Genomic DNA, 25,280 nt, shown 5'->3' with positions numbered 1-25,280 from the left:
GGCTTAATTTGGGCTAGAAATCTTAGCCAGGTTAAGATTTTGCTACTACTACTGACTAGGCGTTCATATTTGTATTATTGGCAGATAAGGAGTTGTATTTTAGTTAAGCTCATTTCCTCATTGTAGTGGCTGCTAAAAAGATTGTGGTAGGATTCTCCCAGGTTTTACTGAACTGCTTATACTACTTAGTCCTATTATCTGTGCACTTCTTTTCTGATACAGCTGGCACTTTTTCTGGGAACTTCTTGAGGGGGGATAAAAGCCACCAAGAACAATCATAAATAAGAATGATCACACTAAAGAACAAGAATAAAGTCTAATAGGCGCAATTATGAGTTAGAGTAAGCTAAAGGAGGGAAATTGCACCAAAGTTCTCCAGGTCTTGGCTCCAGTAGTATTCCTTTAGGGATGTTGTTGCTTAGAAAACTTGGTCCAGAAACTAAGATATTTAAAACCTTCTATTGTTCAAGCAATTTGCCACGCATTAATTACTCCATTACTAATTTAAATTAGTGTATTTGATAACATGTATCTTTGGGACTTAAGTTCTCTCTTTTTTTTGACAAGGACATTAAAGTAGTAGCTAACAGGACAAGGCTACTCTTCTCTGAATCTCATTTGTTCTATTCAAAGTCATTAAGGTTAAATCTTAACTTTTATTTATGTATATTTAGAGACAGGATCTCCCTCTCTTGACCAAGCTGAAGTCCTCCTGGGCTCAGACTCTCCCTTTCTTGCCTAACCTGAAGAACTCCTGGGCTCGAACAATCCTCCCCAGTAGCAAGGACTACAGGCATGCCCCACCACACCTGGCTCCTTAAAATTTTTTTTTTTTTTTTTTTTTTTTTTTTTTTTTTTTTAGAGGCAGGGTCTTCTACGTTGCTCAGGCTGGTTTTAGTTCCATGGTCTCAAGCTGTCCTGCCTCAGTCTCCCAAAGCACTAGGATTACAGGCGTGAGCCACTGTGCCCAGCCAAGGTTTAATTTTGGGGAGAGTTTTTGTACTGTCTTGGTTAGCGTGTATCCATGACCTTTTCTTGAGTTAGAAGTGCACTTTAGGCATTTTAAACTGTTTTAGCTCAATTAATTTCTGTCTGTAGAAACTTCCCAATCACACAGAAAAAGTGTGTTGTGAAAACGTCACTGAATATAAATCTCTCCATAAAATTGTTTCTCAACCAGGGAGTATCTAATTGGGTTGTTTCATTGTCCAGTTATGAGAAGGATAACTTAAAGCAAGAAAAAGAGATTTATCTTACTTGAATAATTTTGAATAATTTTTAAAAGAGGATCGACTTACCTGTGTCCAGACAGGTAAAACCAAGTTGACCTCAAGCTCTTAGGATATTTTGAGAATGTGCTGATGAGTATGGGTTCTCTGATCCATTGTAGCTCTTAACAAGGAGGGCAGATAACTGTTTTGTGTTTTAAAGTGCTCTACTCTTTATGTGATTTCAATCAACCCAGACTTTTTCATTAGTAAGTTTTCATTAGTTGAGTTTTCCTGCCAGATTGATAAGCTAAGGACAGGTTCTGGTCTCTCTGATTCACTGCTGTACTAGCATATAGTAGACACTACATTTTTTGAATTTGTTTTAAGTTTATTTTTAATGGAGACAGGGCTTTGCTGTGTTGCCTAAGCTGGAGTGCAGTAGTGTGATCATAGCTCACTGCAGCCTTGAACTCCTGGACCTAAGTGATCTTCCCGCCTCAGCTTCCTGAGTAGCTAGGACTATAGGCGTTTACTACCACGCCCAGCTAATTTTTGAATTGTGTATTTTTATTTTTTTAGAAACAGGATCTCACTGTGTTGCCTAGACTGGTCTCAAACTGCTAGGATCAAGTGATCCTCCTGCCTTGGCCTCCCAAAGTGCTGGGATTATAGGCGATAGCCACCACACCCGGCCTTATTTAATTAATTCACCAAATGAAGTCTAGAAAGAGAATTTTGGAAAATATAAAAATCTGCAGCAGTATTATTCAATAATACTGCTGTTTAACGCAAAAACAGACTCTGGAACCCAGTCTGAAGAATACTGCATTTGAGGAGATTTCGTGTGAATGTAATTTTCAGCGCAGAAGCAAATGTGGTCACTGAAATCATATTCCTACACAATTATGAAGTGGATGTTCAAGTAACTCAAGATTATGCTCGTGAAAATAATACTACCTTAAAATCTCAGAGAATCTCACACCTCTGAAAACAAGTCATTAGATCCCAGTTTCAGAAATGCAGATTTAAAACAAGTAGTTCAAAAATCTTTCACTTTGTTGTGTTGATGAGTACTACAAAAGGAAACTTAGTAATACTTTTTGCTTTAGATTTTACAAAATAGAAACAAAGTAGTAAGATAAGGAAAAGGAAAAGGAGGAACTTCTTATGCAGACTGAAGTACAGGTGAACTCAATGTCAGAGGCTCACAGAGAAGGAATATGTGTGAATCAATTACATTTGTGGTCTAATATATTTGAAATTCCTGTCAAAAATTCAGTTATGAGCTGGGTACAGTAGCGCTTCCCTGTTGTCCCAGCTACTTTAGAGGGTGAGGTGGGAGGATCGCTTGAGCTTATGAATTTGAGGCTGCAGTGTGCCAGATCGTAGTACCTGTAAATAACCACTGTTCTCCAGCTTGGGCAACATAGTGAGACCTGGTCTCTTAAAAAAAAAGAATTCAACTGTGAAACCCAGTAAATAATTTCTTCTAACTTTAAAAGGAAGAGATATATAGCAACTTTAATTTTTCCATGCAAACCTTCCTTTAGTCATAATTTCTGATTAGCAGCCTTCCTCACACTATATAAAGGATCAGGAAGCTGAGTCTTATTGCACCCTTTTCTGACCACCTTCCTGAATCACCTTAAAGCATGTCACTTACCTTCTCTGAACTGTGCCCTGGTCCTCTTATCTATACAGTAAAAGTACTAAAATTATAAATAGTGAAATTGAATTAGTAATTTAACTCTTGGATTTTGAGACTAACATCCTACTTTTTAATACTGTCTGAATGAACATATTTCTAAGCACACAAGATTTTAATTTACAGTCAGATATAAACATTTGTTTATTGCTGCAAAGTTTGATTTTGATGTCTGTCATCTTATTGGTATTTGCTCTGTCGTTTGGGTAAAACGGATGTATTTGACACTGCCTTACTACATAGATTGTTTATCTTGAAGTTTTATTGCATTTTTGTTTCTTTGCAGCGGAAAATTTGTCTGCTAACAATTCCAGCCCAATTTTGAAGTCAGATACACAAATCTAGGTAGTTTTTTGTCTAGTGATTGCATGATTTTTCTCTTTTACTATAGGCCTTTTCTTCATATCTCCAGTCACCAAATACTTAAGTACTTACTATGTGGAGGGCTGTCTGCTAGGTGTTAGGATGAATAAAAGAACTGTAGCTTTAAAAATAAAAATAAATAAAGAAAAGAAGTATAATACACAATTCCTGTAGCCCAAGAGCATAAAATCCAGTTGAAGCTTGTATACATACATCAATGAGTCAAAACGCTGGACAAGACAACGCAAGGGATGGAATGCAAGGCGGTACTTGATTTAGTGTTATTTGCCTAAAGCAGACTATAAGCGTAATGACTTCAAAGGAGGGGGCAATCTCATCGCTGGCCATACTGTAGTAGTTGAAAGACCTCTCTAGACTTGGAATTCATGAAAGCATTCACTCTGAGCCAGATGCTACATTCACACTTCAGTCGGTTAATCTGATGCACTGCAAAACTCATTCTCAAGTCCCATATTTTTGGGTGTTCTCCAAAAATTTGCCTCTTGAATGTTGGCTTTATGTCTTTGAAACAGATGTGTACTTCTAGCTGTGCCTCAAGATGAAATGCAGGGTGATTGTATGTGACCTAAAAAATATGCCTTTTCTGAATCAGTGCTGGTCGCTCATCAGACAAATTTTAAAATGGTAAAAGAGGTCGGGCATGGTGGTTCATGCCTGTAATCCCAGTACTTTGGGAGGCTGAGGTGGGCAGATCATGTGAGCTCAGGAGTTGGAGACCAGCGTGGACAACATGGTGAAACCTGTCTCTACCAAAAATACAAAAAATTAGCCGGGTGTGGTGGCACACACTTGTAGTTATAACTCCTGAGGAGGCTGAAGTGGGAAGATCACTTGAGCTTGGGAGGTGGAGGTTGCAGAGCCAAGATTGCGCCACTGAACTTCAGCCTGGGTGACAGAGTGAGACCCTGTCTCAAAATACATAAATAATAAATAAAAGATAAAAGAGCCTTCTGCTCAGAAAACAAAATGATTAATTTTCTAGGGACATTGCTTAGATTTATTCATCAGTAATTGTCATCATCTTTGGAGCAAATTTTGTACTTTAACAGGAAAATCACCATATAATGTATTTGGTCTTTCATTTTAGCTCTGAAGCCTTGCAATTATTTATTTGTAAGAACCAACAGGGCAAAGATAACTAACTTGGAGCAAAAAGCTACCATTGTCCCTGATAAGCATTTTAATGACTCTGCCCATCTCTGAGGACTTCTTTTTGGTGTTTGCAGACAAGACATTTCTTCTACCTTCTCATTGAAAGATTTCTAAGAAATATGATAAGCTACTCAAATAGTTCGTAAGAAAGATTTAGATTTATTTTCTGTTATTTTTGATATATTTAGTCTCTGTTGTTACCCTCCCAATGTTATCTGAACTCTCGTGCCTTCCAGTTTGCTTATCTGCTTATGAATTTGACAGAGGCTTGATGTGTATCCTCAAAGAATAGACCATCTTTGACTACCAGTCATATGCTTATACTTAAACTTTCAGTTTTAGAAGGAAAGGAGCTAACAAGCACATGTTAAAACTGTGAATGAGTAGGATTCTGGGTTTATTTTCTGGCATTTTTGGAAATACAGTGAAGGGTGGAGTTAAATATTCTGGTTACTTCATTAAGAGGATATGTTAAAGGAAAAAATAATTTAGAAAGCATGTAGTACGAACAGTACTGTTCCATAAAATTTTGTAGTGATGGAAATATTCTCTGTCTACCTCAGTTCAGTATGATAGCCACTGGTCACAGGTGGCTGTTCAGCCCTTAAAATGTGAGGCATTGTGCCTGAGAAACATAATCTTAAATTATATTTAATTAATTCAATTTTAAATTATAAATAGGCATAATGTGACTAGTGGCTACCATATTGAACAGTGTCAGGTAAAAAGTTGTTATTCACAGTATTAAATTCATCTTTGTAAAAGGAGTCTTGTGGCCACCTACTCAAACCTCTAGGGGGAGCTCAAGGTTCCTTCTTGACCTTTCTGTCACTTTACCCCTGTGTAGGAGGAACCTTGATAAAAGTCAAGAAAAATGGCCTGCCATTCCAGGAGGTGCCAGCAGTAAAAGTCTTATAACTTCAACTCACTGGGGCAAACAGTGCGTATTTTAGGTTCCCTAGGTGAGCCCTGTCCAGTAGAATTGACTGTGACGGTGGAAGTGTTCTGAATTTGCACTGTCCAGTACGGCATTACTAGCCACAGGTGGCTACTGAGGACTTGAAATGTGGCTAGCGTGTGACTGCAAAATTGAATTTTAATTTTATCTAATTTACATTTAAATAGCCACCTGTGGCTAGTGACTGTTTTTTTGGCCAGAACAGCTTTTGAATAATGAGTATTCAAACTTTTTGCTTGTGTACTCCCAAAAGACTTTGAAATCCGTGTATCCTCTGGAAGATTTTTAAGCTGACATTAAAATTTTTTCATCATGTGTTTGGAAATCTATAGGAAGTTAGCAGGACATAGAAAATGTTAAGTCTGGTGTGAGATGACTATGATGAGAATTGGCGATAAAATGTACTGAATAGCAAACTGAATCTGAAAAATACACATTAAATCATTATTTGTGAGTTTTATCAACTGTCTCTTGAAAATTTTGGTGTTAAGGAAATACTCAAGTTACATTTAAAAGAAACAATATCACTAGCCTATATTGTTTTGGTTATTCTAAATTCAGGGGCCAGGATTGATAAACAATATAAATAAGAGGGGGAATGACAGGAATCCCTAAGGTTTCAAATTGCCTCCATCAGTTATTAAAGGAGGCTACCCCAGTTAAATACAGCTGCTTTAGAACTCAGTATCTTTTTGATATCTTTCTTGGCTGATGCAGCGGTGCTGGGCTCCTGAATTCCCTTGCCATTAGAAAGCCAGAGGAAAACAGGAGAAGGTTACAGGGGAAAGTGTGGGGCTTAACTCTTGGCTAAAGTTCAGGTATCTGGCAGGGGGTGGGGGGGCGGGATTTAGATATTTTGCTCATTCCCTGTCATCAGATTCAACTGACGGATTCATCACAAGGTTTCTTTAAATGCTAAGGTCTGAAATAAGTTCTTTATTTTTTTCATTATTCATCAACAGATATTTGAGTGCCTACTGCAGTAGGTCCGAGAATTACGGTAGTATACCATCACCTTCAAGATGTCCGTCTTCTAATAAAGGAGTCAGATTACTAAAGAATAAATTACAATATTGTGAGCAAGGTCTTGTGTGTCATGTTAATGTTATGCTCATGGTGCTATAGGAGCACACACATCCTAGGCTTTCAAAAGGTGGATCCTGAAGATGAAGGTGGACTCAAAGGTAGATGAATAGTTGGTGTAAAAGCTCAGAGGCAGCATAACCTAGAATAGTGCAAACTGCAAATATAGTGAGATATACTTACCAAAGAATGTAAAACTGGAAGTCTCCAAACAGTCATATACTTTCAAAAATCTTTAAGTGTTCAGCTGTTTAAAAAGTCATGCTTTTCAATTGAAGAATAATTTACCAGTATTGCATGGCACGTGGTGAAAGAGTGATGTAGGAGTCATAAATGATGCCTTGATGGTGTCATAACCACGTAGAATGGTGGAGCCAGTAGTTTTGGGATGACATTGTAGTGAACATACCAATTCCAGGTCATTTATATGTTGTGATGAGTAACAACTTTTTCATGGCGTTGAATTGCAGTTGAGTAAATATCCATTATATATCTCATTTCTTAATTTGTATGCTAGAAAGTAAACCCAAAGCAGTGCATCTTTTTTTGACCACAATTCTCAGGAAGAAGAAATGTATTTTATCCTGGGACCTGGTAGTCGCATAACATGTATGTATAACTGAAACAAATTTCACAAAACAGTGATTATAACCAACACTTACATAGTATTTTCTGTGTGCCATGCACTATTCTAAGTGCTTTGTAAATGTTAACTTAATCCACATAATGGCACTATACTTAACTACATGTAATGTACTCTGATATGTTCTGTTCTAGTTGAAGGCAGACACTCCAGCTGTAGAGCCTGTTTCATAACAGTATACACATGTGAATGCACCTAACACAATACCTGCCCTGGCAGGGCATCTTTCTCTGCCCCCATCCTCCCCACATCCTCCTCCTCCTCCCCAGTGCTTGTCAGCATTGGCTCCGCTTTTCACCCCAGTCCCTGTGGTACCTCCCATCTTTCCCTTTCCCCAGCCACAGCCTTGGCTGTCTCCAAAAACGCCCTCACCAAATGCTGGTGCAAAGAAAGTCTGGAAGGATGGGAGCCGCCATCCTTTTGACCAAGGTGGTCACAACTTGCTAAAATTAATTGTGCAACCCACTAATGGGCCATAAGCTACAGTTAAAAGAGGACTAGAAGATAATACAGTGAGATCAATATTTATTTTTTCATTCGTTGTGTTCTTTTAGACTTAAGATATTGAAACTCCAGAAACATTGATTTGCAACGGCTCCTGTCCTAGATATTCTGGTGAAATTATATTATGTAGTTTTAGATAGATGTAGTTTGAGCCTAGGGTTTGAGATAAAGGGTGAAGCGGGGGAGTGGGAAGTAGTAAGAAATGAGACTGGAGACTTAAATAAGAGGTCAGGTGATGTGCTAAAGTGCTTGGACTTTATTGTAATCATCAAAGGATTTTAAGCCAGGCAATGACATGGTTAGTCTTAAATTTTAAAACAGTCACTGACTGTAATGTGGAGAATCAAAAGGGTAAGACTGGAAGCACAAAGGTCGTTTAGAGGCTTCTTGCAGCAAGCTAGATGGAAAGTGAAATAAAGCAGTGGTAATGACGATGGAGACACAAGAATAAATTTCATATACATCAAAACCAAGGACGTGTTCGAAGAATCTGGGAATTTTAATTTCCAGAATTTGTTAGATCCTAACCTGTGAGACAGCTCAGTGTCTACTCCACCAACTTACACAGAGGATTCTTGGCTGCGGTCATCAAAGACCATAACAGTATTTCATAGCTGAGGTTTTTAGGCTTGATTTCTAAGAACCCAGGGAAAACCAACTACAATACCGAATGAAGACAGTCCTGTCCGTATGGCCTGTAGCATGTAGTCTCTACAGACTTCAGTTCTGCTTCCCAGTCTTCAGAAGTGATTATCCTGCTTCCCCCCACTTTTTCACAATATTACCGGAGAGTAAGAAGTAAAATTCAGATCCAGTATTTCAAATGTTAAGTGTCATGTAGATAGATACCTGGATTTGTGCTCCTAGTGTTACGTTAATATAGAACCAGCAGTTTTTTTCTGTGGAAAATTGTATCTGTGTAATGTTAAAACAAATGAAATAAAATAGGAAGAAAAAGTTTTGAGTTTCAAAAACCACAGACCAGTACTCTAAAGAACTTTTTAAAACAATTAACTGTTAGGATTGCAGTTATGACCAGATATTATTTAATTCTGTTTCTGATGTGGGGTTCCTCCACTGTGTTCTGTGTGCTGTTAATATTTACCATTGCGGAAGCTTCATTCAGTGTTGAAAATGAATGCTTAGTGGATCTGTGCCTTCTATGCATATGTTACAAATTATCTGGAGTTCATAATCAATGCAGAGTTCCCCTCCCCTCCGATTGTTCTAAATAATTGAAAGATGTCTGCTGTGGAAAAAGGCATGTGTTTAAATCTGTATAATTCTCAACTATTTTTAGTTGGGGAAAGTCCTTGAAAGCCAATGGAAATACTTCTTTTTTTTTTTTTCTTGGCACTAATCAAGTGAGTGTTACCTTTTCACTTAGTAGGATGTGTTGTTACTCTAGTAAAATACAAACCTGTGTTTATTCTCAGGTATTTTAGAAATAACAGCCATCATTTTATTTTATGTGTGTGTTCTTGGCTGTATTCATAAATTATATATTTTGGGCTATCAAATATTACTTCATTCAATATAAATAACAATAGTAGAAGTTGTTTACTTAGATATGCTTTCTAGTTGCATTTTCTCAGCCTATGTAAGACTACTTTGTTGTAATAGCTTTTGAAATTTACACTACTGTCTCTCTACTATCTTCAGATTACTTGATTCAAATAAACCAATTATGTTTGTAATTGATATTAATAAAACCAGAATAAAAGTTCATATGTACCCAAAACTGCTTTTATTATTTTTTTAATTTGCAAATATTTTTCTCTAAAGGGAAATAGCTGGTTTATAATTTAGAGAGAATAGGATAGGTCAAAAAGCACTTCAACCTAATACTTGGTATCTCCACTACCTGTATACCATCTTAAGGAATTTTCCATTCATTCATTCAACAAAAATGTATTGCACCCCATTTACATGTTAGGCATTGATTTGGGCTCTGGGAATACCTTGGTGAACAAAACTGACACAAAAAACCCTGCCTTCAAAGAGCTTACATTTTGGTAGAAAATAATGTGATATTTAAAATATGTAATTAAGCAATTAACACAGTTAGGGAAAAAGACCCTCAAATATGATATTCCTTGATAAATCCTTGAAGTTGAGCTCTATACCTCTCATCATGCTTATGAAAGAAGTTCATTTGCTATTGTTTTATTAAGAATGATTTACATGATTTGATATCATTCCTTTGTCTTGTGTATATCCAGTTGTCATTGAGGTTTGTACCACCAAGCAGCAAAGTGCTACATTGTTACTCATTCAACCATCAGTTCATGAGCATCTGCTATTGTGCCAGGCATTATGTGGAGCCCTAAAGAGTCAGTCTTAAGCAAAACCAGGAGAGATCCCTTCTCTGTTGTACAGTTTAGAAAACATGGCTAATAGTTGGGCCTTGAGCAATCAGAGTTGTGCCAATTTTAGAACAGTACAAATAATTACTTTTTTCCGTATATAAGTAATATAAGCACACTATAAAATTAAAAGGAAAAATCAGGAAAAAAATGCTAACTTCTTCACTGCAGTGTAACCATATATCCATGAAACCTTTTGTTATTTTCCAAGAAACAGTAGTGGTAAGTCTGATTTTAATTCCAGTAAATTTCTATGCACCAAAAAAGGAATGAAAGATCTACATGCTTTTTATTTTGTTTAACTCCAAGAGCATTTGTGGGTTATGCATATTTCTATTCATGCTGAATTTTGCCTGCCTTCTGCTTCTTGTAAACAGGTTGCCCAGTGAGTGAGGCCTCATCCTCACTCTGTATGGGTAATTAGGATTCCTTTTTCCCCATTGGTTTATATGTCAATGTGTTAGTCACCATATTCTTGCCAAGATTATAAATCTTTCAAAATGATTAATTAATTGGCTTTGTTTTTTCTCTTTTTTTTTTTTTTTTTTTGAGACAGGGTCTTGTTCTGTTGCCCAGGCTAGAGTGCAGCGGCACCATCATGGTTTACTGCAGCCTCAACCTCCCCAGGCTCACGTGATCCTTGCACCTCAGCCTCCTGGTAGCTGGGCCTACAGGCATGCAGCACCAAGCCCAGATAATTGTATTTTTTTGTAGAGATGGGTTTTTACCCTGTTGCCCGGGCTAGTCTCTTAACTCCTGGGCTCAGGCAGTCTGCCCACCTTGGCCTCTGAAAGTGCTGAGAGCCACTGCCCCCAGCACTAATTGGCTTTTATCTATAAAAGAAGAACTGAGAAAAAAGTCAAAGAAACTATGGCAGTATAGCCAGATGTTTGTGAAACTCAAATAATGTATGGGCAAAAAGATGTTTATTTACATAGGTACTCCTAGATATAAACTGCTTTTACCTATAGAGTTCACATGTTAATACAAACAGTTGTGTGAAATACTTTGAATAAAATGAAAAATCAAAAAAGTATTTGAGACCAGCCTGGTCAGTATGGTGAAACCCCGTATCTACTAAAAATACAAAAATTAGCAGGGCTTGGTGGTGTACGCCTATAGTCCCAGCTACTTGGGAGGCTGAGGTAGAACAATAGCTTGAACCCAGGAAGGGGAGGTTGCAGTTAGCCGAGATTGCGCCACTGCACTCCATCCAGCCTGGGCGACAGCAAGACTCCGTCTCCGAAACAAAAAAAACCTCAAGCTGGCATTCGTTTAATGATGCTTTAGATGATGTGGTGTAGCTGAAGCTTGCTTTTCTCGACATGGCTCTGACACTGATTGTTAGGGTAAGGGTTCTTTTGAGTATGTTACTCCTACGTGTTACTCCTACCCATGTTGCGCCTCGTGATACCACACTTTGCTGCACTACTTTACTTGAACTAACCTCAATTCATAAGGCCCCTTGGTCTCCATATGGTGTGACTGTATCATTTTTGTAATAATTATAATAATAATGCAAATATTTACTGAGTGCAAACAATTAAGCAGACACTCTTAAATGCTGTGTTTTCTCATTTAATACAGCAAATCTATGATGGAGGTAGTGTTACCAGCCCCACCATATAGATGAAGAAATTAAGGCACAGAGAGATTAATTTGTCACAAAGCTTGCAGGCAGTGACACTAGACTAAGCAGTGTTTCTCTGGAACCCATGCTCTTCTTAACCACTTGCTTATATCACCTCCTTCTGAATCAGCCCATGTTTATTAAATTTTGACAATTGAAGTCATGTTTTTGGCAACAATGTGATTATCAACAGTCATAAATACAGTACCAAAATCATATAGTAACACCTAGATGGACAGCATTATGCTGATATTTCTTGTCATTGAAATGAAAAGAATTTTTTAAATTCTTGGAGATAATTTATGGTTTCCTAAGATCAGAAACACAATGAGATTTGGAAGTCCTAAGGAAGAATTTAAAATAAGTATTGAAACCTAGTAAGTAAGACTTAATTGTAGAAGATTCATTCAGTCATTCGTTCAAGATCTCAGATAAATGATGGCATTTATTGGATGACCAACTCCTCCAAAAAGAAGTAAGTTTGAATTATACGAGCAGAAACACAATGTAGAATTACTTTTTGACAGTAAAAGCAGGTAAGGATGTGGCTTATCAAAGGAGGCTATGGAATGTCCACTACCTTATGCCTGCCATTGTTTACCTAATGTGTAAATGGTTTGTGTACTTCCTAGAGATAGATGATGGGGATGAGATGGACTGCTTTTTCATATATGATATACCAAACAAAACGTATCAGCATATTGAGAAAGCTAAAAGTAGAATGAAGAAATAAGAAAACAGAGAATGCCAGTTTGGTGTGGTGGTACATGCCTATAGTCCCACCTACTCAGGAGACTGAGGCAGGAGGATCACTTGAGCCCAGGAGCTTGAGGCTGTTGTGCATAATGATTGCCCCTGCAAATAGTCACTGCACTCCAGCCTGGGCAACACAGACCCCATATTAAAAAAAAGAAGAAAGAAAAGAAGAAAAGAAATCAGGATGCAGGGCAAATAGCAGTAACCTAGGTAAATATGTTTGCTTAAACTAAATATTAAAATGATCTATGAGCTTCCTGGCAACTGTGGCAAAAAGTAAATACAGTGCCTTGCCATAATTTTCAGTGTCTTCTGAAGAGAAGTATACCAGGTCTTAGTTTTGAAACCAAAGATGAACTTGCATTAAGGACACTGAAAGTGACTTCGGATAAGCTCTTAACCTTTCTCTGTCTTATTTTCTTGTCTGTAAAATAGGGGTGCACTATATATCTCTTAATATATATGTAATGTGATACCCAGATCCCTCTTCCAGGAATGAGATGCTAGTCGCCCCCTAGCTGTCTGGAATGCTGGTTGCTAGTGGCTTCTGGTTGATTTCTTCAGAATTTCACTCTGCCCAAGGGAACTGTCTCACACAATGAGGCCCCCACTCTCCGGTGGCAGCCTGAATCCAATAACTGGTCAGTGCTGAAATACAAAGGTCCAGCCTCCTTGCCTCAGTTCGGTATAACTCTGAAGGATAAGCTGAGTTCCATACCTCATTTTAGGATTAGCAGAGGCTGCTGTTGCAGCTCTGTCTACTTTAACTTCTTTCTGTGCCCAGCCCTGCTTCTCAGTCTCTCACATGCGTGGTTCCCAAGAGCCTTCCCCAGCAAACCTGCACAGTCTCCTCAGACTCTGTTTCCTGGGACACTCTCTGTTAACATTATTGTTAAGTGGGAATGATGATGTAAATTGCTTAGCCCAAATCTCAGCACACAGTTGGCACTCAGGAAATGGCAGCTATGATTTACCTTCATTACATGGCACGTTGAGCCACGTAAGGAAAATGTTTGGTTTTTGTAGAAGGTACAGAGATATTTTTTCATGTGGCTGTTTCTCTTAGCAATCTTCATAAAGCTAAGAATAGAATATAAAAATTCTACCAAATGAGCTATAAAAATAGTTATGATTGCCTGAATTTATTTCTAACAACTTCCTAAATAAGTTCAGGTCACCCAGGATAGTTGCTTATAATAAAACATGCTTATTTTCAGATTTTTCTTAGAAAGGATATGTGTCAGGATATGAAGATGTGTTCTTTTCGTACATTGATGACCTGTAGTTTACACTGTGTAAATGCAAAAATACATATATTTTTTGAATGTTTACATTTTCACAAGTAAATGAATCTGGATTTAATGTTTGTACCCAGAGGTCTTGAGGGAAGATTTCAGATAACCTTAGTTTTTGTATAATTTTATCTGCCTGTCAGGATTCTTTTTCTCATAACCAAATGTGTAAAATTTACTAACGGAAACATCTCTATTATAGGTTATCTTTACACTATAGATGGTAGTTTTTAGTAAGAAAATAACAACAGAACTGAGAGAATCACATGGTCAACAGATGAAAGGAATAAAGTGGCCAATGCTTCAGGGGAAGCCTGCTCTGCACAGTCTCCCTTTTAAACATTGGTCTCATGAATGGAAACACCTTCGTATTTGGGAAGCAATACGATGTTGTAATGGTAAAGCTGTGTGCGGATTTTTGAGGTGGCGGGGGGGTTTAATTTTTAGACATGGTTGTCCATGGAATAATTAGTTCGTAGTGGAGGTTGTTTGGGAGTACTTTAACAAAGGCTGGTTCTCCCCGGCTATGCCAGAAATATTTTAGATAATTTTCTTGAATGTGTTTTAGATATCACATGCTAATAAAAGTATCATTTTTAGTGTATCTGAATACCTCTTTGATGTAGTCCCCCAAGGTGTGAACTTAGAAAAAGATTCAAAGAGGTACTGACATAGCAACTTCAGAGGTGATGTAGGAGGTCAAATGAAAATAACCTCTAATCCCAGTCAGTTCTTTGCCAACAATTGATTTTTTTTTCCCCCTTTCAGGTGAGGAGGAAGTTCTAGACAAATAGTGTTATCTGCTATCTTTGGTGACTGTAGCTACCTGTTGCTGCTTATATACTGAAATAGTTCAGTATACCCTACTTTTTTGACCTGTATTGTTCTAAATAGAAAAGCACTTGAGAATTCCGTGTCTTGAAGGATTCTTGTACCCTAAAGAAGCCCTTATACATGAACATGCATGCTAGGTGTGACTTTCATCGAGATCATTGTATGAGTGTCCGTGAGAAGCACACATAGCACAGGGTCAGAAGCTTTATGGTTACATGAATTGAGTTCCTTGAGTCATGGAAGATGTTTGTTTTTAACAATTAGTATTGTCCTTCTTTAGGGTTTTTTTCTTAGTAATCTGAATGGGCATGACCCTCAGCTGCTAGCATGAAGGAATCTAGAAAACTTAGAACTTGATATTCATTGACAATCAAAATTTCCTGAATTTTATATTTTTTTAAAATGTTGTTTTTACTTTCTTTTATTTTTTATTTTTATTTTTATTTTTTGAGACAGAGTCTCACTCTGTCACTCAGGCTGGAGTGCAGTGGCACAGTCTTAGCTCACTGCAACCTCTCCCTCATGGGTTCAAGCAATTCTCATGCCTCAGCCTCCCGAGTAGCTGGGACTACAGGTTTGCATCACCACACTCAGCTAATTTTTGTATTTTTAGTAGAGACAGGGTTTCTCCTGTTGACCAGGCTGGTCTGGAACTCCTGGCCTCAAGTGATCTGCCTGCCTTGACCTCCCAAAGTGCTGGGATTATAGGCTTGAGCCACTGCACCTGGCCCTGAGTTATTAATATATATTCCAGGCAAGAATCTCTTCTCATGGAGGCAGTACTGACCAGTTATAAACACAAAGTGAGTGAGTCGTTGATAGCCAGATTCAGAATGAAGTGCAAGCCGATAGGATTCAATCCTGGACAGTTCCCCACAAAGACTGAGGCTCCAGAGAGGTAAGATCTGTTTGTGGCGGTCATTCTGTTTGACCCTATTAAAATCAGGAAACAATCGAGTCTTTCCCCCTTCCTGTCTTTGACAGAACTATCTTATATTCTTGAATATTTCACTTGCTTGTTTACTTTGTAAGGCATAAGAAAAAATTTAGACAGGGCTGCAGAGCTCCCTTTGGCATGTGGCCTGCCGGCCCAAAGAAAGCTGTAACAACAAGAATGATAGATATTTTTTAAAAAACCTTGCCCAGCTATTTTCAAAAGGTTTCAGGAGCCCTGCGCATCAAGATTCATTGATTTTATAATTTGTTTTAGTTAAGCAATGAATTTTCTGAAGTTCTTTGCTAAGAAAATGTTTATCCTCTTGCTAGTGATTTACTACTTTAAAATTAGGTTAATTTATGTATTGAATAAATACATACTTTGAATAAGCCTCATGTAATAGGCACTCTTCCAGGCTTGGGGAATAGAGACAACCAAGGTGGACAACATCCTTACCTCATGGAGCTTACAATCTAGTGAAATAACTTCTTAGGAAACATTAAAGTTTCTTAAGTGGCGTTTGATAATTTTCATATGCCAAACTCCTCTTAAAGGAATACTTATTTATCTTTGGGCCTTGGCTCCTCATTTGTTAAGTGAGGAAGATAAACTAGAAGATCTCTAAGGTTCTTTTCCATTCAGAACTTGTATTTTTTTTTATTTTTTATTTTTTTTAGAGAGAGGGGTCTCACTCTGTTGCCCAAGCTGGAGTGCAATGGCGTGATCATGGCTCAGTGCAGTCTCTACATGCTAAGCCCAAGGGATCTTCCTGCCTCAGCCTCCTCAGTAGCTGAGACTGCAGGTGCACACCACCACACCCAGACTAATTTTTTTTTTTTAAGTAGAGACAAAGTCTTGCTATATTGACCAGGCTGGTCTTGACTCCTGGCCTTGAAGCATCCTCCAGCCTTGGCCTCCCAGAGTGCTGGAATTATAGGCATGAGCCACTGAGTCCGGCTCTGTAATGTTTAGAAGATGGAGCGTGGTTTGTAATTAGAACCTTAGGCAATTCCACCCACCTTCAGTGGATCAGTGTATTAAAAGAAGTGTTATAAAGAGACATTTGCCAAAGACAGTGATATCAATAGGTGATGGAGAGTATCAAATGCTGCAGGGAAGTCAAATGAGTTAAGGACAAAGTTTGAGGACCATTCAGTTATTAAGAATACATTGGTCGGGTGCAATGGCTCACGCCTGTAATCCCAGCACTTTGGGAGGCCAAGACAGGTGGATCACTTGAGGTCAGGAGTTTGAGACCAACCTGGCCAATATAGTGAAACCTCATCTCTACTAAAAATATAAAAATTAGCCAAGCGTGGTGGTGGGTGCCTGTAATCCCAGCTACTCGGGAGGCTGAGGCAGGAGAATCATTTGAACCCAGGAGACAGAGGTTGCTGTGAGCCCAGATTGTACCACTGCACTCCAGCCTAGGTGACAGAGCGAGACTCTGTCTCAAAAAAAAAAAAAAAAATAGACATTGATGATCACAATAGGAACAGTTTTAATAGTCATACATTAGACTGTGATCCCCTTGGTTGACGACTGAATTATTGTAGACATTGCCTATTCCTGTGAGACCCTTTAGACATTAGGCGTGTTAAAGCAGGAAAACGTGAGAGCTTCACCGTAGAGACTACTGAGGAACATAGTCAAGACTTACTTTACTGTACTTGTTTCTGGATGTGTGTTTTTCTGTTTTAAGTTGTTACTTGAGGTAGTTTATCTGGCATCTATATTGATAATCAGATAATGAATGATCAAGTACTGTGTGATGCAGTTGGAACAGATAATCAGCATAACTAATGAATCATTTAATATTGCTTAATTATCACTTCAGAAAAAAAGATTTCTTGCCCAGCAGGTAGAAAGAAGTGCTGTATTTTTTTTTAGAAGAGTAAAGTAATATCCTTGTATGCTTTTACTTTTTTTTTTCTTTTTTCTTTTTTTTTTTTTTTTTTGAGACAGAGTCTCTCTCTTGGCACCCAGGCTGGAGTGCGGTGGTGCGACCTTGGCTCACTGCAACCTCCACCTCCCAGGTTCAAGTGATTCTCCTGCCTCAGCTTCCCAAGTAGCTGGGACTACAGGTGCCCAACACCAAGCCCGGCTGATTTTTGTCTTTTTAGTAGAGACGGGGGTTATACCATATTGGCCAGGCTGGTCTCAAACTCCTGACCTCAGGCGATCCGCCCGCCTTGGCCTCCCAAAGTGCTGGGATTACAGGCATGAGCCACCGTACCCAGCCTTTGTATGCTTTTACTGATAGAAATTATTTCTTTCAAGAAATGGGAATTTGGCTAATTTACCTCTTAAAGGAAATATTAGTGCTGCTTCATCTAAATGAACAGGAGAGTGAGTGAACTGACAATTGTACTTAAAATAGTTGTTCCAATCTTTAGAATCTCCTATAAAACCTTAAGATACAAGTTTACCTTATTTTAGGGTTTCAAACTAATATGTGTTCTATTTTATGGAGGAAAGAACTACGTAATGTGGAGCAGAGTTTTTTAACAAGAGGTTCTTGTATGGCTCTTTAGTGAGTCCACGTACCCCCTTGAAATTGTATGTGGCAGGTTGTGTATGTGTGCATGTTTCTGAGGAGCGGATCCATGACTCAAAAAGGTTAAGAACTTCTGCCCTGGAAAGGAAAAGCAAAAGATAGAATAAAGACATTTTGAAAAATAAAAACATTTTGTATTTGCCAAAACTTGCTCTGCAGCAGTAAGTCTGAAACAAGTTTGCTACGTTTTTCTTTTTGGTTTTACTTTGTTTAGGCTTTTTTGTTTGGTTGGTTTTAAAGGATTTAGGGGATTGGCAAGTCAGTTTGTCAGATATCAATGAACAGAAAACCTAAGAAAAAAGGTAGCAAAAGTTCTGCTGGCCCCAGATGGATTTTGCCTTAGGTAATTTCCTAATCATTAGTTACAGCTCTGTGTTAAAAGATGTATATAGAAATTTATGCTAGATTCTTAACATCTTTCTTACTGTGTGCAGAAATGTTTTTTTATTTATGTATGCTACGTAAGAAATTTTCTTTCCTACTTTTATGCTCACAGTAACAAAATATAGCTGAAGAAATTAATGTTTTTCTTAAAGATATTAAATGGTGTTGTTTTGTTTTGTTGCCTCAATTAACTAAGAGCAACTAGTTTTAACAGTTACAATAGCAGTAATGTTAAAGGAATAAGATCTTTTTCTCAAAGACCTTTGTTGCTTCAAAATACAAATCTGCTTTAGTCTGAGGTATCATTTTTAACAATTTTATAAGAATATCAGTCACTGGAAATTCACTCCCAGCGTAAATGTCCTCATCTCTTGTGGAGCATGATATGTGATTTTTAAGGCCTTGTTTGTGAATAAGCGTGCTCTTTAATCATTTGGGTAAAAGGAATCTGAAATTTATCATGTGTACTTGGCAGTGGATTAAGATAACTATGTAATCCATTTCTAGTGTGGCCAGCTTGACAACTACATTTGAAAATCTGTTTCACTGCTTGTTTTTTCTTGTAACATTGTTTCCTGCTATTATAACTAAGCTGTCCTCCCTGCAGATTGACTTTATTTTTCATCTGACATCTTAGACTGATCAAGCCAATGTTTTCTAAACAATACATTTATATAGCTGTTATGCCTTATTTCTGTTCCTCCACATTATATTGCTCCATTCCATGTATGGTCAGTTAGCTAGAACAGTGGTTTTGTCCTGGTGAATATTTTATGATTGTATGAAATGGGGCAAACTTTGAGAAAATTATTAAGCCAATACTGGAATTGGTTGGCATATGCCTTTATGATTTATTTAGTTTGTTTTCTACTTTGCCCTACCAGGGAAGAATTTAATTCTTCCCATTTCCTGAAAGTCAAAGGATTGGAGGACACTGAAGCAAAATAAACCTTAATCTCACCTCAAAAGGAGCTTAGATAATGTCAGGAAGGGCTTTGATGAAACCACTGTCCCTGCTTATAGATCTTATTTTCCAAGCCTTTCAATATTTTATTTGCCCTTTTCTGAACTCTACAATTTCCCTCTCTTGTAGCTGGTTCGATGCCCAGAACTGAACGCTGTGCTCCAGCTGTGGCCTCACCGGTGCTGAATAGAGAGGAAGAGCCACCTTCATAGCTTACATGTGATTCCTCTGCTTATCCAACCCAATACTGGATTTACTTACTTTGGCAAGATAGCTGCATTGTGCACTGTATTTAATGTTACGTGTACTGTAACCCTGGGTCTTTCTCTGCATTGCTGCCGTTAAACCCCCAATCCTGCCAATCTAAAACTCCTGCCTTTGTTTACCTTCCCCCTCCCCCATAGACTCCCCATACATTCATCCACAATGAATGTCATCTTTTTACTCTCTCATTTCCTTTTACTCTAATCTTAAACTTTGGCAAAACTTTCACTCTGTCCTATAAATTGTCAGTTGTCAGCCATCTTATTTTTCTCCCTGCTTTGGTAATGGGACATCTTTCAAGTCTTTTCTCTGGTTCTTTTCGCTTTGTAGTCATGAAGCACTTGGCACGGTGAATTCAGTAAGCATTCTCTTGCCATTGCTCCCAAATCAAATACCATGAACTCCTGGGTTGACCACCTATCAAGTTGTTACCTATGCTTTGGTTCTTCAGTCCAGGTTTTCCTGACTCCTCCTGACCTCTATCCCTACAGCTTCATTCAGGATACAGTATTCTCTCACAACTCTTCCTCCAGGGGGAGACAACAGCATCATGTCAGTTTACCGGGGAGATTTCCGACAGTAAGGAAAATTACAATCTCTAATTGTGAATAGAATCGTTTTTAATAATTTTAAGCACATTTCTGCCCCCACCCCAGACCTTAATTTTTAGAAACGATTAAGCTTAAGTTACTACAAATTTCTAGGATGAGTAAAATAAAGGAAGAAGGAAGGGAAGCAAGGTTTTTGTGTTGAATAGGACATGGTTCTCCCAAGAAAGACAAACTGAGGTTCTTGTTGGATTTGAGAGCTGTCTGAAATGGGAATTGAGGCTTCGTTTTTCTGAGCATTATTGTAATCTCAGCTCTAGAATAGGTTTTTAAGTTGGCTTATGTAGGACTGTTGACACACACAGTCTTAATTACATGCTTTAGCTAATTTAGAGTATGGAAAGTGTAACCTTTTTTGCTTTATTAGGGTGATAATTGGAAGGTCTCCACAGTTCCTTTTTATCCATCTCTAAACTCCCTTAAGTTTAACTAAATCCTGGTGCTTCTTATAGTACCAGTCAAGCCGAAGTTTAAGTTCTTACTCTTTTTTTTCTTAGTTGATTTAAATAGCCTCTCCTTGGATCTGTGGTCTTTACTGAACCCAGAAGTTACCTCCTAAGTGCATTTATATCTTGAGAGTGTTAAAATCAGCTGGGAAATCTTTTTTAACATGATTTCAATACATCAAATTCCTATCATGGTTTTAAAAGTTACCAAACATCTTTCCTTCAGGCCCCTGATAGATATTTTACATACCAGCATATTGCACTATTTAAGTGTATTATAAAAGTACACTACAAAGTAAGAGGTAGCAAGGTCTGTTAGTGTCTTTTGATAAATTGTAAAATGTATCACCTGACTTTTCTTCCATATCTGTAACCATTAGATACTGCTAGTTTCCTTATTCACAATTACATAAGCCAAGCTCAATTTGGTGGTTCCAAAGAGAGTAAGTCTTTTCTGTGGTTTCCTCCCATGTCTGTTGCCAGAGATTGGTGGCTTTGCTTATGCTCGTGTCACTTCCTGATAAGTGTGGCACCTTTCTTCAAAGGAATGTTAGTTTTATTCCCTGACTTCTGAAATAACCCTCAGCAACAGAGCCAACTGGGCTGTTGTGTGTGCTGAATGCTTTTCTCCAGGCAGTCAGTAAGTAGTGAGCAGTGGCATGGTTTCCTTCTCCATTTATGGCCTTGGAAGGGTGAAAGGGACATGGTTGGGACTCTCCATTTACGGTCCTTGGAGGAGTTGAAAAGAGTGGTTGGGGTGTTCTTGGAGGCAGAAACTAGACATTGTGAGATAAAAATAAATTGGCAAGGGATGTTTGGAATTCAAATTCCAATCCCTGCAAGGAGGGCAGAGGGCGCTGGGAAAGGGGGAGTGTGTAGAAAGTCAAATGAGCTCTGCTGCAGGCATTTGTCTCCTTCCATTGGAAGGTTTGCCCATGACACGTATTTGCCTATATTGTTCTAGAAAGTTTTGTCTTATGTGATTGTGACTGTCTTTTACAAAGAGGAAGAAGAAACACTTTAATAAAGAGTGTATTGTTGGAAACCTCAGTTCTCTAAGGCATCATTTGAGGCTCTGGAAGAGATCTCAAGAAAGGGAGAATGAGGCAGGTGCTTGTGCAGAGGGTAGGCCGGCTGGCTTTAGGGTGGGAGACTCTCAATTGTTGCTCTGTTTTTGTGTGACGAAGATCATCACACATGTTGTGCTTTTATTATTCCTTTTACCCATCTAGATTTCTGGCTTCAAGGGACAAATTTTTAAAGTATCTGACAGAGTATCTTATAGATTGTCAACTGTGAATTAAAGATACTGAACTTCCTGGCCAGGTGTGGTGGCTCATGCCTGTAATCCCAGCACTTTGGGAGGCCAAGGCGGGTGGATCACCTGAGGTCAGGAGTTCGAGACCAGCCTGACCAATATGGAGAAACCCCGTCTCTACTAAAAATACAAAATTAGCTGGGCATTGTGGCTCATGCCTGTAATCCCAGCTACTCGGGAGGCTGAGGCAGGAGAATCGCTTGAACCCAGAAGGTGGAGGTTGCGGTGAGCCGAGATGGCGCCATTGCACTCCAGCCTGGGCAACAAGAGCGAGATGCCGTCTCAAAAAATAAATAAATAAAGAGACTGAACTTCCTTGGAGGCTCTATAGAGATTACTAAGAGTTGTTTTAGTTTGGTGAAAATAATTAACATATTGGCTTATCGATTGCAATCTCACGTTTAGGAGAAATTTAGTCTGGCAGTGCCTATAAATTAAGTCTGAGGTGAACTACTTTTGAACAGTTGAGTTAGAAAGTATTTGGTAGCCACCAGGGAAAAGAGATCTTATTTCAAGAAAATTCTTAGTGAAACTCAGTAAATGAGAAGGGAGATTAGAAGGAACAAAGGGAGGCAGAGATGGGATAGAGACTGGTTGCAACTTAACTAAATTTGGAAGCTGGGATTAAGCCCTTGGTTTATCTTTTGAAATGCCATATAAGATAGCATTAGATGTACCATTAAACTCAAGAAACTGGGCTAATAATCAGAAATATGTGTTAGAAATAAAGACCATGGTAAAAATGGAAGGGTTATACAAGAGAATAAAATTATTCAGGTTTTATCTGTGGACTTGCATAATGATATTTATTTGCTGTGTGTCACATGGCAGAAAAGGAAGTGAAATTACACCCCTCTGCCCTGTCCTTCCCCCCAAAAAGAAATCACTGGCTTCATTTGTTGGTTTGTTTATCTGGCAGCTTGAGTTGGTAGAATGGACTAGTAGATTGTCTAGTTTTAGACGTAGGTCTTAGTGTACTGTTTCTTGATCATTGATGTTTGAGACCTGGAATTTGTAGCATTATTGATTTGACCTCTGTTTCAAATTTTAGCGGCTTCCACAAAGACTGAGTTAGTAAGGAATACAACTATGTAAGTAATACGTTTTACTAGCTAATTTGTTTAGGCAATTATTTTTACCCCGTATTCATTCCTTCTTAATCAAGAGTAAGTCAGGTATTCTTTGCTTTGGGAAATTCTTCTTTCTGTCCTCCCTTCCCTCACTTTTTCCAAATTCTGGGCACAATAGCAACTCTCTCTCTTCTGTGGCAGGTGTGCATCCTATTGGCTGGCTGGTATTTCTTGTTTTTTTTCCCCCCCCTTATTCTTTTTAAATGGGGGTGGGGGTATAAAAATATGTGTATGGGGTACATGCAATAATGTTGTAATGTTTCTTGTTGTTTAATGGATAATTAATTGCAAAATAATTGTTTTAATTATAACATGTTTGAGTAAATGCTAAATTAGTATTTTTTTTCTAATATAATAATGAATTTGAAATCTAGCATTCCTGTAACAATGTGTCTATGTTTGTCTGTCTGTGTCTGTCTAATAGTAATTAATATCTGTGGTCCGTACCTGGAAGAGGAAGTACAGCTTTAAAGGAATAACAAAAGACTTTGTGTCTTAGACCCTTCGCAGGTGTTACAGTCGGGTGAAAGAACATGGTGTTGGGAAAAGAAAGAGCAGTTACACATTTGAACAGTTGGAACAGGTGTTTGGTCAGGGAGGATGGGATGCTCAGCCCTGCCAGCCTGTACTTATTAACAGTAGTGGCTTGTACCAGGAGCTGGAGTCAGATGGCAGCACTATGGAGGACTATTCACAGGAGGACTGGGGAAACCACAGTCAGGATCTCCATGGCTATCCAACAGATCAGGAATTGGGTAAGAAAGCCAACATACATGATACTTACATTTGTGTGTATTTCTATACCTTTATGTATGTGCACCCGTACTTCTTATCTGTAAATATCTTCGGTACTGTTCCTTATAGTGGCCAGCACGAGGCATAAAGGGCATCTCTGCCTTATATGTCTTTTATGAATTTGCACGTCCCAGTCTATTTGGGGCAATATAGGCATCCTTGGTTTAGCCTTAAACTGCCAACTGGTGCTTGATGTTGTTCATTTGGCAAGTTATTTACCAGCAAGATTCCCAAAGACACAGAAGAATTTCTAATTCTCAGCTATACAAGTACCCTCCGTGACAGGTAACATCCTATGCAATTCTAAGTATCCTGTACCTTCTAGTTCTAAGATGACTGCTAAGATAATGACTCTTGGCCCAACTGCTGTAGATGTAGTTCTTAGGAATTCCTTCCTTTATCCCAAATATATTTTTCTTTTCTGTTTATGATTTGGAAAAGATCTTCTCCCAGACTTGAGCCTGAACAAAAATTGAGGGGAAGCCTCCATTTATCTTCAGTAGAGCTGATATTTGAACTGTGTGATCATATTCCTTCACACTTCTTAAGGGATCCCATTCCAGCAGTAGCTGGAATGATTTATACAGTCATAGGCATTAAAAATGGAAAATAAAATTCCTGGTCATGAAATGTAAATTTGTAAGGCCTAAGAGTGTATATGTAGTTGTGGGGTTTTTCTGTTTCTTTGCTCATTACATGCTCCAATTTTTATTTTCATAATTTGATTGCATAATTTGGAAGTACTGATCAATCAGCCATTATACATTAAGAGCAGGTTGTGTAATGAGTGCTCACTTAGAAGGGTATGTTCTTGCTCCCAGCCCTTGGTGCTCAGGCAACCCCCAAGGAAGTATAGGTCGGATTGGCAGTATAAACATGCTCCCTGAGCTTTAGATAAAAGTCCGTGGGCTCTGTTTTTTTACCAAATTCTTGATGATAGAAAAATGTTAATTCCAAAGAAAAAGGACTAAATGCTAATATGTTTCTTAGCAATGTTGTTTTAAAAATATTATAAAACTATAAGACTAACAGCGTATAAGAGATGGACTTAACGATTAGAAGAATAAAAGGGGTAGATGGTAAGCGATCACTACCGATTAATTTCAAAGGAGTAATAAGGTCTAAATTACTTTGGCATTCCATAACACTGGTTTTGCCGTAGAGAGTTAAGTCACTCAAACCTTTGGGAAAAAAGCAATATGCAGAATGTGTTGATCCTGATATTGGGGGAATAATTGCTTTATAAAACCTACATAGAAAATCTAAATAGAACAGAATTATTTTTATTCTTATCCTTTTAAAATCATGTCTGCAGTGAAATTAAGCTTTAAGCTCCTAGCTGGAAATCCACTGGTGACC

At 38.2% G+C, this 25,280-nt stretch overlaps 1 protein-coding gene across 10 annotated transcripts in view; it reads left to right on the top strand.

Moving 5' to 3' along the window:
* MSANTD2 (Myb/SANT DNA binding domain containing 2) overlaps positions 1–25,280 on the top strand; it is a 33,229-nt gene that overhangs the window by 1,369 nt on the left and 6,580 nt on the right. For 2 of the 10 annotated variants that reach the window (XR_013404361.1, XM_077964578.1), the window contains 2 exons: positions 19,490–19,579; positions 23,626–23,881. Coding sequence is in view for 8 of the 10 variants with exons in the window: in XM_077964578.1 (XP_077820704.1) it covers positions 23,806–23,881 (76 nt within the window). In the remaining 2 variants the exon portion in view is untranslated. Of the gene's footprint in view, positions 1–19,489; positions 20,204–23,047; positions 23,882–25,280 lie in introns of those variants that run through there. The other 8 variants (XR_013404362.1, XM_028834121.2, XM_028834123.2 and 5 more) reach the window with 8 other exon arrangements.

The sequence above is a fragment of the Macaca mulatta genome, chromosome 14 (assembly GCF_049350105.2).
Source record: "Macaca mulatta isolate MMU2019108-1 chromosome 14, T2T-MMU8v2.0, whole genome shotgun sequence".
NCBI lineage: Eukaryota > Metazoa > Chordata > Mammalia > Primates > Cercopithecidae > Macaca > Macaca mulatta.
Note: the sequence above shows the minus strand (reverse complement) of the source record. Positions and strands in the feature narration are given on the sequence as shown.